This window comes from Myotis davidii, unplaced genomic scaffold, assembly GCF_000327345.1.
Source record: "Myotis davidii unplaced genomic scaffold, ASM32734v1 scaffold1471, whole genome shotgun sequence".
In the NCBI taxonomy this organism is placed as follows: Eukaryota; Metazoa; Chordata; class Mammalia; order Chiroptera; family Vespertilionidae; genus Myotis; species Myotis davidii.
The window spans coordinates 121,815-136,235 of record NW_006284003.1 but is presented as its reverse complement, the minus strand read 5'-3'; the positions used below and the strand labels follow the sequence as shown (position 1 = coordinate 136,235).

The 14,421-nt window shown below is 40.7% G+C and overlaps 1 protein-coding gene across 1 annotated transcript in view; it reads right to left on the bottom strand.

Annotated features, from left to right (window-relative positions):
* Positions 1-7,939, bottom strand: part of FREM1 (FRAS1 related extracellular matrix 1) — a 122,806-nt gene extending 114,867 nt beyond the window's left edge. The window contains 4 exon segments of the mRNA XM_006754231.2: positions 1-94; positions 1,686-1,987; positions 3,208-3,302; positions 7,459-7,939. The exon segment at positions 1-94 is cut by the window's left edge and continues 1 nt beyond it. Of these exon segments, the coding sequence (XP_006754294.1) occupies positions 1-94; positions 1,686-1,987; positions 3,208-3,302; positions 7,459-7,689 (722 nt within the window). The 5' untranslated portion in view covers positions 7,690-7,939.
* Positions 7,940-14,421: the final 6,482 nt, after the last annotated feature.

Below are 14,421 nucleotides of genomic sequence, written 5' to 3'. Positions count from 1 at the left end.
AGCAGGAACTCCTCACAGCTCACCGTGAGACTTCCTATTTTCTTCAGTCCCAGGGCACAGCTTCCCCCTGGACACCTGAGTTCTGTTCCCAGCTCTGGAATGTATAGCGCTGAATTAAGACCGCCATTTGAACATTGTGAATGTAAAATTTAAGAGCCAATCCTCTCTCCTGGGGATATTTATTCCCTCTAAGTGCCCCCAAGAATGCTCATGTGTATCCTCCAATCATTCACTGAGTGGATTGTTATTATTCTTAAAGCCTGTAATTTCCTTCACTAAAAAGAATAGTTGAGCAGTTGTCTCATGAGATCCTTGCCCACCAGAAGTTACACTGAGAGAAAAAAATAATAAAATGCATTTTCTGATGCTTGGACATCTCTGATAAACAAGCCAGCGGCTCACTGTAAGCCTTCCCAGGTCCAGCCACAGTCTCCCTTTACAGCACCCACTTCCATGGATCCATCATACAACCTCTATTAAGCTAATTCTACACACTGACATTCTCCCCCTATCATGCTTATCACACACTGGAGTCCCTGCGTACCTTTCCAGCTCCACTTAGTCTTTTAGTGGATTCCCCCTTAAACATTCTCTGGCCAACTGAACCAACCTGCTCTCTCCCACTGAAAACCATAATCATCTCGATGACAGTCTTCCTGTCATTTTTTGAGTGGCCTTCTATATATTTCTTTAAAGTACAAAATGGGTATTCTATTTCTTAACCAGAAGATTGAGTGCAATGACATGTGTAAACATGCCTTTAGCCTTAAACTGCTGTCCAGATTCAAGGTGTTGCTATCACTATGATTACCTCTTATATTTCTTGGTCTTCCCATAATGCCTAGAGCACTATTAGCCATATAAGAGTTGTCCAAAATATCTTGATTAAATGCATAACAGAAGAAAACGATCTATTAACTCTTCCTGATTTAAACCATGGCTGCTACCCACCAGCTCTACCTGCTCATCCTATATAATAAAAGGCTAATATGCAAATCAACCTAATAGAGGAACTACCGGTCGCTATGACGTGTATGGACCACCAAGGGGCAGACACTCAATGCAGGAGCTGCCCCCTGGTGGTCAGTGCACTCACACAGGGGGAGCTCCGCTCAGCCAGAAGCCTTGAGCCCGGCTCATGGCTGGCAAGCACTAAGGATGTCCGACTGATGGCTTAGGCCCGCTGTCAGTTGGACATCCCCCGAGGGCTCCTGGACTGTGAGAGGGCACAGGCCAGGCTGAGGGACTGCTCCCCCCAAGTGCACGAATGTCGTGCACTGGGCCTCTAGTAACCTAATAATACTTAATGAATACACCAATTACTCTTACTACACTGTCATTGCTGCTGTGAATAACAGCTGATAATTCTTGAGCCATACTGTGTGAAGTACTGAGTGCTCATTTACTCCATCCTTATACAACCCTATGGAGCAACTATTATCCTTGCCCATTTCATAGAGGCTTGTACAGGTTAAGTAAAATCACACAGGAAATAAATAGCAAAGGCAGTTTTAAAACTCAGATCTCTTTCACTCCAAAGCCCCTACTCTTAACCACTGCCCTACATTTTTTTCAACCAGCTACACATTATACTGAGCCAAACTCTCTCATAGTGGAAGATGACCATTTACAGATATTGTTGTCAGTTGTAGTAACCCTCAGATAATTATTAAAACATTTCGTACGAGACTTAGGGAAAAAACTGTGTGGCTGATCTCCACGGGGTTCTTCTGGCCCAGGCTCCACCGTAACCACCTGGCCGTGGGCTGGCAGCCGAGTGCCCACAGGGTCCAGCTGGACCGTACACTCCAGGCTGGGCGTCCTCTCATAATCAAATCTAAGCAGGTTCTTATCAATGGCTCGGGACAGGCCGTAGAATTCAGACACCTCCAGGACATTGTTACTCATACGGATGATGTTACAGTCTGGTTCCAGGAGATAGACCCGCAGGATAAAGGTTTCTGTGAAAGTGTCTGTCTCAGTAAATCTGCGGGGGAAACAAAGCAAAGGCAACATTTATTGGTGTTCAGGTACTTTTTTTTTTCCATCCCCAATATCCCCTCTTATTTTATTTTTTAAAATAATTTTTATGTTTCAATTACAGTTGCCATACAATATTATGCTCATTTCAGGCATACAACAGTGATTAGACCTTCATATAAGTTATGAAGTGATGACCTCAATAAATATATTACCCACCTGACACCATACAGTTATTACAATATAATTGACTATATTCCCTATGCTGTATTTTACACCCCTGTGACTATTCTATAACTACCAGTTTGTACTTCTTTTTAAAAAAAAATATATTTTATTGATTTTTTACAGAGAGGAAGGGAGAGAGATAGAGAGTTAGAAACATTGATGAGAGAGAAACATCGATCAGCTGCCTCCTGCACACTCCCCACTGGGTATGTGCCAGCAACCAAGGTACATGCCCTTGGCCGGAATCGACCCCGGGACCCTCAAGACCGCAGGCTGACACTCCATCCACTGAGCCAAACCAGCTAGGGCCAGTTTGTACTTCTTAATCCCTTCACCTACTTCACCCATCTCCCCAATCCCCTCCCATCTGGCAACCATCAAAATGTTCTCTGTATCTGTGAGTCTGTTTCTGTTCTGCTTATTCATTTGTTTTGGTTTTTTTAGATCCCACATATAAGTTAAATCATATGGCATTTGTCTTCCTCTGTCTGACTTATTTCACTCAGCACAGTACTCTCTCTCGGTCCTTCCATGTTGCTGTAGATGGCAAGAGTTTGTTCTTTTTTATGGCTGAGTGATATTATCTAATACATTTAAAAACAGATGATAAACTTATAACTAAGCAGCTGCTCATCAAAAAGAATAATTTTACTGAATTTTGGGACATATATTCCTCCAAATTCTCATTAAGAATTTATAGTTTATAATTTCCATTTCCTATTATAAGGGGATAGTTGCATCTAAGCAGAGATACCTATACAAGAATTCTAATGGGGAACGGGACAGGGCTAATCATGTGCCCAGAAAGCCCCAAGAAAGATGGTACAAATAAAGAACATTGGACATTGGCTGTAATTCTCACCTCACCCATTCAGGTCTTACTGATTGCTTTCTTGTTTGGAATCTAGTAACTCCCCCACAGTAATACCTCTCCACAGAAAAAGAAGTGCACAGAGTAATTATCTGGCAAAGAATGCACAAGGATCCTGTGATGCTCACCTGTAAAGTCTAAGCTTCACTGTGTCTTCATCAAGAATTGGGCACCCGTTGTGAATATACTTTACTTCATTGGGAAGGAAATGGCAGTCAAAGACCTAGTTCACATGAAGAAATGAGAAAATTGGTACAAGAGTTAATTTTTCCAGCAGTGAGTGGAGTACTGCTTGGAGAAATTATGGTTTATTAAACATCTTATTTTGTTTTGGTGTGTGTGTGTGTGTGTGTGTGTGTGTGTGTGTGTGTGTTTTAATCACCACCACCTATACCCACCCCCATGCCCACTCATCATTCTACTTATACAGTTTTGTCTTCTTTTGAGAATATCTAAATTATGAAAATCAGATCAAGTAGTTTGAGCAGATAAATTAAGGAGTGGCTATCTCTCTAAATAATTATCTTTTTGTAGTCTACAGTGCATTTGAAATATGGTTCCATAAATCAAAATGTTATTTACCCATACTCCTCAGGAGTTCATAGTTCATAGCAATTGGGTAAGGGAGGTCTACATGTGTATGCATGAAAAGGCACGCATTACCAAACCTGTGAATATACTGAATGAGTTCTGTATATATATTTTTCTTCTCCTTTTATTTCTTCCTTTCTAATTAGCATTTTTATATTAAAAAAAAAAACAAAGGCACTAACTATGGACACTAATGTGGTTCATTAGAGGCAAACCTGACCCACAGTTGTTTCTCATCTACCTTTGAGAGACCGCTTTTATTCTTTATGTAATAACGGAAATGGTTGGTAAGACAAATAGCAACCTAAAGGCAATTACTTCTACTCAAATAAAATTATAATTAACTGGATCACCTCATTCAGAACTGGGAACTCTAGTTTTTAAAAGATGTATTTTCTCTTCTGCCTATACTATGACCCTCATTCTGCCCACTCTGACTTGGTAGAGTTCTAAGAAATACAGCAGGTCCTCGGATAATGTTGTTTCTTTCAACGTCATTTTGTTATAAGGTTGATGAGATGCAGTAGGACCTTAACTCTTGTTTATATCAATTAGCCTATGGTAAAATTGGTTTTGTTACACGTCGTTTAGTTTAAAGTCGCAGAACTTATTGATGATGTTAAGTGAGGACTTACTGTTCCCTTGAGGTATTCACACATCATCACTGTTGAGTTCACAATGTTTAGCCTGTACCTCGTTATAGCTTCAAACATTTACAGACAACATAATCCTCTCTGAGAAGACTTTACCACTAATACAAATGATCTTTTCCCACAGACATCATTGGTTCCTCTTTTTAATTTACAACAAAGAAGGAATAAAGGGAAGACCTTTCCCATATCATTGACAAATAGTCAGGGTAATAAAGAGACAATCTGTTTTGTTAAAAGAAACATCTGTTTTATGTTTCGTAATATGTTTTCCTTTTATAAAAGGCGACAACCATAATTGTCCATAAATTTACTAACTAAAACAAAAAAGAGCTAAATCCTTTTCTAATTACTGTCGAGCTTTGTTTTTTTCCACTTCAACTGCTTTTCAATTACAATTTATAATTAAATTGTCACACATTCCTAACTCATTACTCACTTTAATGACAGTAAACTGGTTCAAACTAGAGATGTTTTCTTACTGCTGTACTTCTTACTCAGAAGAGCAAGCTCAGCACCAAACCTGGGTGTTTTTCTACCCGGGACATTGTTTGCTTTGGGACAGGTGTGAGAAGTGCTGTGATCGAGGAAGTCTTGCCCTAAAACATGAAAAAAAAAACACACACACAGTCATCGACCTTATCTAATTGACTATATCAGGAGGGTTGTCTAAACAGAAGATACTGGTGTTTACCAATTGAAATCCCTTTCCAAATATCCAATAGGAAAATGAACCTGTTGGTCCTAAGACAAACTTCAGTAATGAAATGAAAACACTAATTGAACAGATGTTAAACAAAACATTTCCTGTGCAAATCAAATAAAACTGTTCATTACCCAGCAGGGTGTTACTAATACAGTCATCCTGCTAGAAATGGGTTCACATAAGCCTTGCTTTCAACATCCTACTAAGATCTATTAAAGAATAATGTGTAGGCTGTGTGTGTGTGTGTGTGTGTGTGTGTGTGTGTGTGTGTACTTGGCTTTGCTTCATTTCAAAAACTCCCTAAGAAATAAATCCCTGGAGTGAGTTAAATCAACCTGGATTAAAAACAAGCACACTTTTTTAAAAAGTAGACTTTCCTTGGCAATCTTGTCTTTTGTTAAAATTATAATAAAAATAGGAAGATGATCTGGCAGTTTGAGAAACAAAGCCTACTGGATATCTAGATTTCTTTATGGTACAAAGTTCTAATATTTGACCCAAAAAAGGTGATGAAACTTCACATTTTAATGGATTCCCTTCTAATAGGATAAATTTTAGAAGGTGTAAATCACACATCTACTTTCTATGATATAAATCTATCTGAGATGTCAAATTTGCCTCTGGAAATACAGTCGCTGAACATTCAGGACTTGTTGTTTTGTGTGTGTGTGTGTGTGTGTGTGTGTGTGTGTGTGTGTGTGTGTGTGTGTTGTCTTTTTAATGAGCACAGCATCCTAAGGGATCATATGGGGACAGTCTTGGCTCACTCCCTTTCCCAGCAGTCAGGGCTTTCCTAAGTCAGCCAGGCACGCTGTTGTTTCTGATCCAAATTGTGTTTCTATATGGAATTTTGCCTTAAAACCAGAGAAAGTTTGAGATGAAGATAACTTGGAGATCTATTACAACCCTTCATTCTTGTGACCAAATAGCTTTTCTTAAAAACTAGTTTTGGTTACTTAGATTCCTTTTTGCTCTCCAGCGCCTTACAGCCAGTCAAGTGGTGAGGATCACTGAAACATCATTGAAAATATACAATAAAGACAAGTCCATTACGCTCAGAAAAAGAGCTATATATATTTAGAAGTGACAGGCTCTTTGGGATGGGAAGAAGATACCCCTCATAGGCTGACTTAAGTATCAGCACCTCCTCCCCAAAGTGCTTTCTAAGGAGAGAGAATCTGGTGAAGAACAAAGCTTTTGTTTTGCTCAGTGGGGGATGCATGCTTGGGGCCAGAGCTTACTACTGCTAGACCAAAGGCTGCCCCAGCATGCTACTAGGAGGAATTTTTCTTCTCTTCTTCCCCCACAAAATATTCATCCTCACTTTGAAATAAATGTTGGATGTTTTTAAAATATATTGATTGGAAGGGGTATCAAATTATTCGTTCATCAGTCTTTATAAAGCACTTACACATATCCATCCAGGGACCTCAGTCCCCAAGGATTAGGATCCTATCTTACTGTTCCCGAAACTCCAAGGGTGTTTTTGTATGACCACCGTCCCTGTAGTTGGGTCTCCATTGCTTGCAGCTGAGCTTATTTATGTCACCTGCCCATCTGGGTCTCGCCTTTCTCCTTGAGTGATAGGTGTCAATCAAACTCATTTTCAGAGTGCAGGTGTATTGAGAAAAGGTGAGAAACTGCAATTATCAAACACTTAGGGGCCTGGGGCCATTACTGTATGCTAGTATTTTTTAGACGCCCACCTGAAGCTCTTTAACTGACAAAAGCAAAGCTTGTGGGAAACTGGAGGGAAATACTTGTTTACTATCACATCAGGAATACTCCCCACATGAGAGCCCTCCACAGAATTCTGATGTGCTTCAGAACTGGACCATAACGTTAAGTGTCATACATAAACTGTCTAGAGATGTCAATTTGAGCCACCATCTATCTAAGTCTCTACAGTCCACCTCTACAACTTCCATTACCACTTTTGAACGTTATGGAAGGAATATGTTCTTTACTCAAATGAAGAAGAAAATTAATGTTCACATTTCAGCAAATGGAAACGGTATATTTTTCCAGAAGCCAAATGTTGAATATTCTCAAAATTGTTTACATTGGGAGGACAATTAAGCCACAGTAGAAACAATTAATAAAACCGGAAGCAATATTTCTATTGTGTACGCAAGTAAACTCCAACTTTCAGCAAATACAATGTATAATCGTATAGATTTTTTAAACCCAATGAATTAGAAGGTAATTATTCACCCTAGAAAAGGATTGGGCATAAAATTCCCTTAAATGACAAGATCTCCTAGGTTTTGAGTAAAGGAAAACTTTTTATGCAGACATTTTTAAAGAACAGAGAATATTTAAAAAGAAAACACTGGGAAGGCTGTCTCTGTTTTGTGTTCTCTCCCCACACACGCTCTCACACACTCGTACTCATACACACTACTGAAGAGGAAATCTCGGGCATGACCTACCTGTGGAGTGAGTTTCCCAACCCTCTGGGTTATTGGCTCATTCATCACAACTTCCACTTTGCAAGCATCTTTCTCTTTGGGGATGGCAAACTTCAGGTCATCTCCTGACAGGAAGGCAGAGCTGCCCTTCATCACTCTGACCCCACGGTTCACGCTGATGAAGGTGGGGCTGGCCCAGCCCAGGAGCAGCAGCAGCAGGGCGGTCAGCCCACCCCAGCTCACGGAGCTCATGCCGACAGGGCCAGCTCGCTTCCGCCCACCGGTGAAATCCCTTCCACAAAGGAGGGCTTCTGTGCTTCTTCCGGGGATGTCAGCTCATAGTCCAAGGGGCAGGGCAAGGGGTCCCAACAAAGTGCCCCAAGTTCTTAACATGCTTCTTTCATTGCAAACTCAGACAAGGAGGCCTTTCAGGCAATCCCAACGCTTTTAATAAAACTCGCTGATCACTCCTGACAACGCTGGCAAGATTAATGCGCTTTTCTAATCCTGCAAATGGGAATAGGGGTTGGAGGAAAGTAAGAGAGAGACCAAAAGGTTTGTGTGGCTATTCAAAAGATCCCGACCCACAAAGCAATCTTTCAACCAGCCTATCATTTTAGTTAAATTAAAAACAAATAAACTGGCTTGACCTCCAGGTCCATCTGAAAGGCAACGCAGTCATTTCATTACACTGCTTGTAACTCCTGCTTCCGGACTCAGCCTGCCCCAGTTGAGATGTCAGCTGTGTGGTCCAACAGGAGCCAGCCAGCCAGCTGCCCAAGGGCAGCGTGTGGTCCCCTGTGATCAGAGAGAGTTGTTGAACTCTTTGCTTCTGCTTCCTCATTTGTTAAATGAGGATTATAAACTAACATTGAAAGAGAACTGAGAGCATTATTTGTACACTGTTTGAAAACATGATTAAATCTCAAAAATAAAATATATCTTTAAACTTGAGGTATGATTAGGTGAACTCTGGATAGTTTATTATGCCCATAGACAAGCTTTACATTTAAATGATTGCAATAAATTTCCGAGCATAATCAATTTTGACAAAAAGAAAATGCCTCTATTACTTACATCTAATACATTAAAGGAAGACTCATTCTCTTGTCACTGTTTGAACCCTTTCCCTTTTGAGGTATTGCATGGCATGTGTCACCTGACACCTGAGGGGTGTACGCTTTAAAGCAGCCTGGTTTTGATGGTGTCAATCCGAAAATAAAACAGTTCACACACTCCCACTGACCACATTGCCCACACTCAGGCTGAATGAATTACATTGACTTATTCGGGCAAGAATGTAAATTTGGGTGTTGAACTTTCACAACAAAATCAAATCTTGTTTTCATTCACACTTGGCATCTCAGAGAGAAGAGAGGCAGCAGGGTAGGTAGGTGTCTCTCCAAACTGAGAGATAAGGGTGAAATTTGCATAATGAGACTGAAACAAATTAAGTCAACATGTAAAGGATTCAAGGACTCTATACACTTATGCATTCCTCTTATCTCATTCTTCTCTCACTTCTTTTTTTTAAAATATGTTTTATTGATTTTTTTCAGAGAGGAAGGGAGAGAGATAGAGAGTTAGAAACATCGATGAGAGAGAAACATCAATCAGCTGTCTCCTGCACACCTCCCACTGGGGATGTGCCTGCAACCCTGGTACATGCCCTTGACCGGAATCGAACCCAGGACCTTTCAGTCCGCAGGCCGATGCTCTATCCACTGAGCCAAACCGGTTTCGGCTCTTCTCTCACTTCTTTACTGCTTCTTCATAGACTCCCCAACTTTTTAATATTGAGGAACCTATAGCCCAGTCCTTTGGACCTGTTGTCTATCCTCACTCCTTAGTGATCTCATTCCTTGGCTTTAACTACCATTCATATGCTAATGAACCCCAAATTTATATCTCTAACCTCCTCTCTGAAATCTAGATTTGCACATGAAACTGTCTATTTGACATTTTTGTGTGGGTGTGCAACAGGCAACTCATATTTTATGTAGTCAAATTTGTGCTCTGGGTCTTCCCTCCCTCAGTCTTCCCTTTCTCAGTTAATGGCAACTCCATCTTTTCAGTTGTTCTCCCTTTTATTTCACACTTTAATCCAAATAACCCCCAACCCCCCGCCAAAAACACACACACACACATACACACACACACACACAAAAATAAAAACCATGTTTGTTCACTGTGATGGACAAACCTTAGGGTAACCTCCAGTAACTCCAGCCTCCTAGTATTCAGAATTTCTCTCTCCTCGAGTGGCAGCGAAACAAATGACCTTTCCAACCAACAGAATAAGGCAAAGGTGATGGGGTGTCATTCCCATGATTCCATTACATCACATATGACTCTGCTAGCAGACAGCAGCTAGGAGCTCTGCTACTGAACTTGAAGAAGCAAGCCTCCATAAGTTCCATTGTCACAAGGAAATGAGTTCTGCCAACAACTGGAAGGAGCTTGGGAGACGATCCTTCCTAAATCAAGTCTCTAGATAAGAATGGAGCCCAGTCAACACCGTGATTGCAACCTGATGTTGACCTGAAGTAGATACCCCAGGTAAGCTATGAGTGGACTCCCTTGCTTTTCTTCATGGGGAAATCATATATTCTAAGTATACCTGTCCAAGCCAATAAAAGTGTGTGAAAATATGTCCTAAAAAGTAGAAAACCACCCTGCTTTGAGTTAGTTCTTATAAAAATTCAAAATGGTTTATTTAGCCAAACTTTTTTTTCTTGGTAAGTTTCTTGAATGGAAGAAAATAATTTAGTGAGAACTCATATTTATTCCATAACTAGAGGCCTGGTGCACAAAATTCATGTACTCTGTGGGGTGGGGTCCCCCAGGCTGGCCTGTGCCTTCTCACAGTGCGGAGCCCCACAATCGATAGCCCTAAAGTGGTAGGCCCTGCCCACCCATCCGGGGCTCCTCAATGAAATGCCCCAAAGAGGTAGGCCGGAGCCAGGGTCCTGCTTCCACGCTACATAGAGCCATGGGACTCCCAGGCCTCACCGCGCATAGCCGCCGGAACCCGCCTCCACGCCATCACACAGCGTCAAGTCCCTGCCCACCTGTGCGTGCCCGCTGTGCACACAGCCTCCTGGTGATGGATTATGATGGTGTGAGGGCAGCATGGCGAGAGGGGGTGATGACTATTTACACATTAGCTCTTTATTATATAGCATTACACATTTAGCTTAACCATGGGAGCATGCGTTCTCCATGTTGACATGATCATGATACCCTGTCACTTACCCGAGGTAATCTGTGCACAAGAAAAAAATGGATCACATCTGTATTTCCAGGCTGTCTTTGCCAATGGAAATTTGTGATGGTCAGTGTTAATGATGGGCCCTGGTGAGGTTCATATGTACTGCTGCTCCTCTTTGTAATTTGCAATGGTAGCTACACAACACAGGGAAGCACCTTCCTCCTCCTGTGCCCAGCACAGACATCACAGTCATAGCGCTTTGTTTACTTGCTTTGCTATTTGCAGGATGGACACTCATGTAGCCAGATACTCTTCTCCTTAGAACTCCAGGTAGTTATTACTAATCAAGTGAAGATGCCAATGAAATTACCTCAGGGGAATTACTTCCTGACTCACAGACTTAGATCTTGCAAGTACCCTAAAGTCTTTAAGAAAGAAAAGAAACAGCCCCGGCTGGTGCTCAATGGTTAGAGCATCAGCCCTTGGACTAAAGAGTTGAAGGTTTGATTGCAGGCTCAATCCCGACCCTGGGCATGTGCGGGATGCAACCCATCAACGTGTCTCTCTCACGTCGATGTTTTAATCTGTCTCCCCGCTTTCCTTCCACTCTCTCTAAAAATCAGTGGATTAACCAAAAAGAAGAAAGAAAATAAACAGAGAAGTGTCCTTTTAAATGAAAAATACCCAATTCAAGATTCAACCCATTTCCATCTACCCAATCATAGAGAAATTTTTATATCCTTGACTAGAATGGTGAAGAAAGAGATTTTCTGATTCCTACTCCACATTAAAATCTTTTAAATGCCAGTCATTATGGACTTAGAAGCCATCTTGGAATTTTTATGATGGATTTTTAAAATCATCATAATTTTCACTCAAACTAATTTCCCAAAGTAATTCATTTAACTCAAATGTAAAAGTCTCAATCATAAACTAGTAACTGAATAAAATTATCTGTAGGAAAATTGAGTTGAATCCAAATCATAAGTGACATAAATCGACTCACCTGGGGTCAAGAATCTAGAAATCAGGAGAACAGCATCCACAGAAAACAACTAGCACTTAGAGACAGTGGTTCTCTTTTTTGTGTTTGAGTTGAGGACATTGGGATTTAGACTTTACCAAGGACTTCAGAACCTCTGCTTCCTCTGACCTTACCGCACCCTGACAGAAGACGCCTAATTGCTGCTTGTTTCAGGCAACAAAGGGCAGTTACATTCGAAGACTTGCCCAAGGTCATAGCCAGAAGCAGCAGAGTCTGGGAAAAAAGAAACAGGGCTCTGCATCTTGAGGGTTTCCTCCTCTATCCTGACATCCTCAATCCATCCCCTCCAGCAGAGTGGTTGAGCCATACTACACACACACACACACACACACACACACACACACACACACACACACAAGAACTGCTGGGAAGACAGACAAGAAAGCTCACAACTCCTTATGGAGCTTTAGTTGTTCAAGGACCCCATAAGGGTAGAGAATCATAGGCAATCTTGCCCAGCACAGGATTTCCAGGGTGAATGCTCTCAGATGGGGAGAATAGAAACATGAAGAAGAACTAGCTTGTGCCTTCTACGATATTTTTCTTTAACAAATAATATTTAGTATCCTCCTTTTCTCATTTTTTTTGGGTTACTAGTACTTTTTACTTACTATGTACAGGCACTGGGCTATATTCTTTATATGCATGTTTTCATTTATTTCTCACAACAAACCTACAAAGTAATTTCTATTATTCTGATTTTATAAATGACTTAAAGAAGTGACATATTAATCACATAAAAACTAACATTTATTGAGTGCTTGCTATGGCTAGGCATTGTTCAGAGTACTGTACATATATTATATTAATTCCTACAATGGTTTTAGGAGGTGGATTGCAATTTTAAAGATTTGAAAAAATGAGGTGCAAAGAAGTAACATGCCACCATTTTGCCCAATCTCAGGACCAGTGCACTGAACCACTCTATTGTACTGCTTCTCATTACAACAAAATTATATGCCCTTTGCAATTGCTTCACTAACCCTTGGGTCATTTTCTTACAGTATGTAAATCCTTAACAACTTCCTTTATGGGTCCAGATAACAACTGATGACTATTAAAGTTTCACTGGCGGCAATGTTCTCTCAATGAAGTGGCCATTACTCTGAGAGCATATAATTAAGGCAGGTACTCTGTCTACCAGCATTTTAGTGTCCCAATTCCTCACACTACAAGCACAGTTTAAAGTCCTCAAGGCAAACAGGCTTCAAAATTCCAGTCTTCTGTTTATAACATTCTGTTACTTCCACTTTGCAATTTTTTTTCTAAAATGTAACCTAAATCACAGAATGTATGGTTTAGGAGAAACTTTAGAATTCAACTACCTTTCATTTTATTTATCAATTTATTTGTGTTTCCTAAAAATAACTTCCATTTATATGTATAAAAGAAATGCATACTCATTAACTAAAGAATAAAAATATAGAAACATAAAGCACTTCCAAACACTCAAAGTGAACACTCTTAGGTTTTCATATGTACATATGGATTTTGAACTTAATTAGAACCATATTTTAAAGAGTTGCATAGAGTACTTTTATCTCTATATATAAAAGCCTAAGTGACCATTCAACCATTCAACTGGTTGTTATGACACACACTGACCACCAGGGGGCAGACACTCAACACACAGGCATAGAAACATGGAACAGACTGGTGAATCTCAGAGGGAAGTGGGGAAAGGGCGGGAAGAAATTAACCAAAGATCTTATATGCATACTAGAGGCCCAGTGCACGGATTCATGCACTGGTGGGATCCCTTGGCCTGGCCTGTGGGAATCAGGCTGAAACCAGCAGTCCAACATCCCCCAAAGGGTCCTGGATTGTGAGAGGGCACAGGCTAGGCTTAGGGACCTCTGATGTTTAAATAATTTTCTAGGTCCAAGATGGAGCCCAGCATGGCATGTCAGCAAACCAAAACTTAGATAACTTTCCTGTCCCTTTAAATGCTCCTCTTGAAATCAAGTATATTTAGTTAGTCAATCGCCAAATGCCAAGCCAATTCCGGGCCTTCCAATCCCATATATTTTTTTTTTGTTTTTTTCTTTGTTCTTTTTTTTTTATCTTATAAAAAAGGTTCTTGCCTTCTATCCCATTTTGCAGTTCTCCAAAAGTAGACTGTCCATTTCATGATGTTTTGTGGGTTTTTTAAAAAAAATTGTTATTGATTTCAGAGAGAAAGGTAAAGAGAAAGGAGAGATAGAAAAATCAATGATGAGAGAGAATCATTGATCAGCTGCCTCCTGCACGCCCACACTGGGGATTGACCCCGCAACCCGGGCATGGGCCCTGACGGGAATCGAACCCTGACCTCCTAGTTCATAGGTTGATGTTCAACCACTGAGCAATTCCATTGGGCTGAAGTGTTAAATAAAGTCTGTTTGTGTCACCTAAATTGTCTTCTTTAATCATTTCTAACACCAAGATTATGTAACTACCTGGAAACCAAGCCTGGATTGGAAATTTAGTTCTGACATCCAGACGGTGCAACCTCTACTATCCCATGCAGTTCACTTAAATCATAGATGCTCAGTCCAGAAATATTGCTTCCAGCGCTTCCTTCCCAGGTCTCAGGAAGAGCTGATAGAAGAACTGAACTATGGAGAGAAAGCCCTCCTCCCAGCTATGCCATGGAAACCCAGGTTGCAAAGGTGGACTTCTGATACCACATAAGCTCTTTAGAAGGTTTCCTTTCTTAGATTTTTCCACAGTTGAACATCTATCCTGC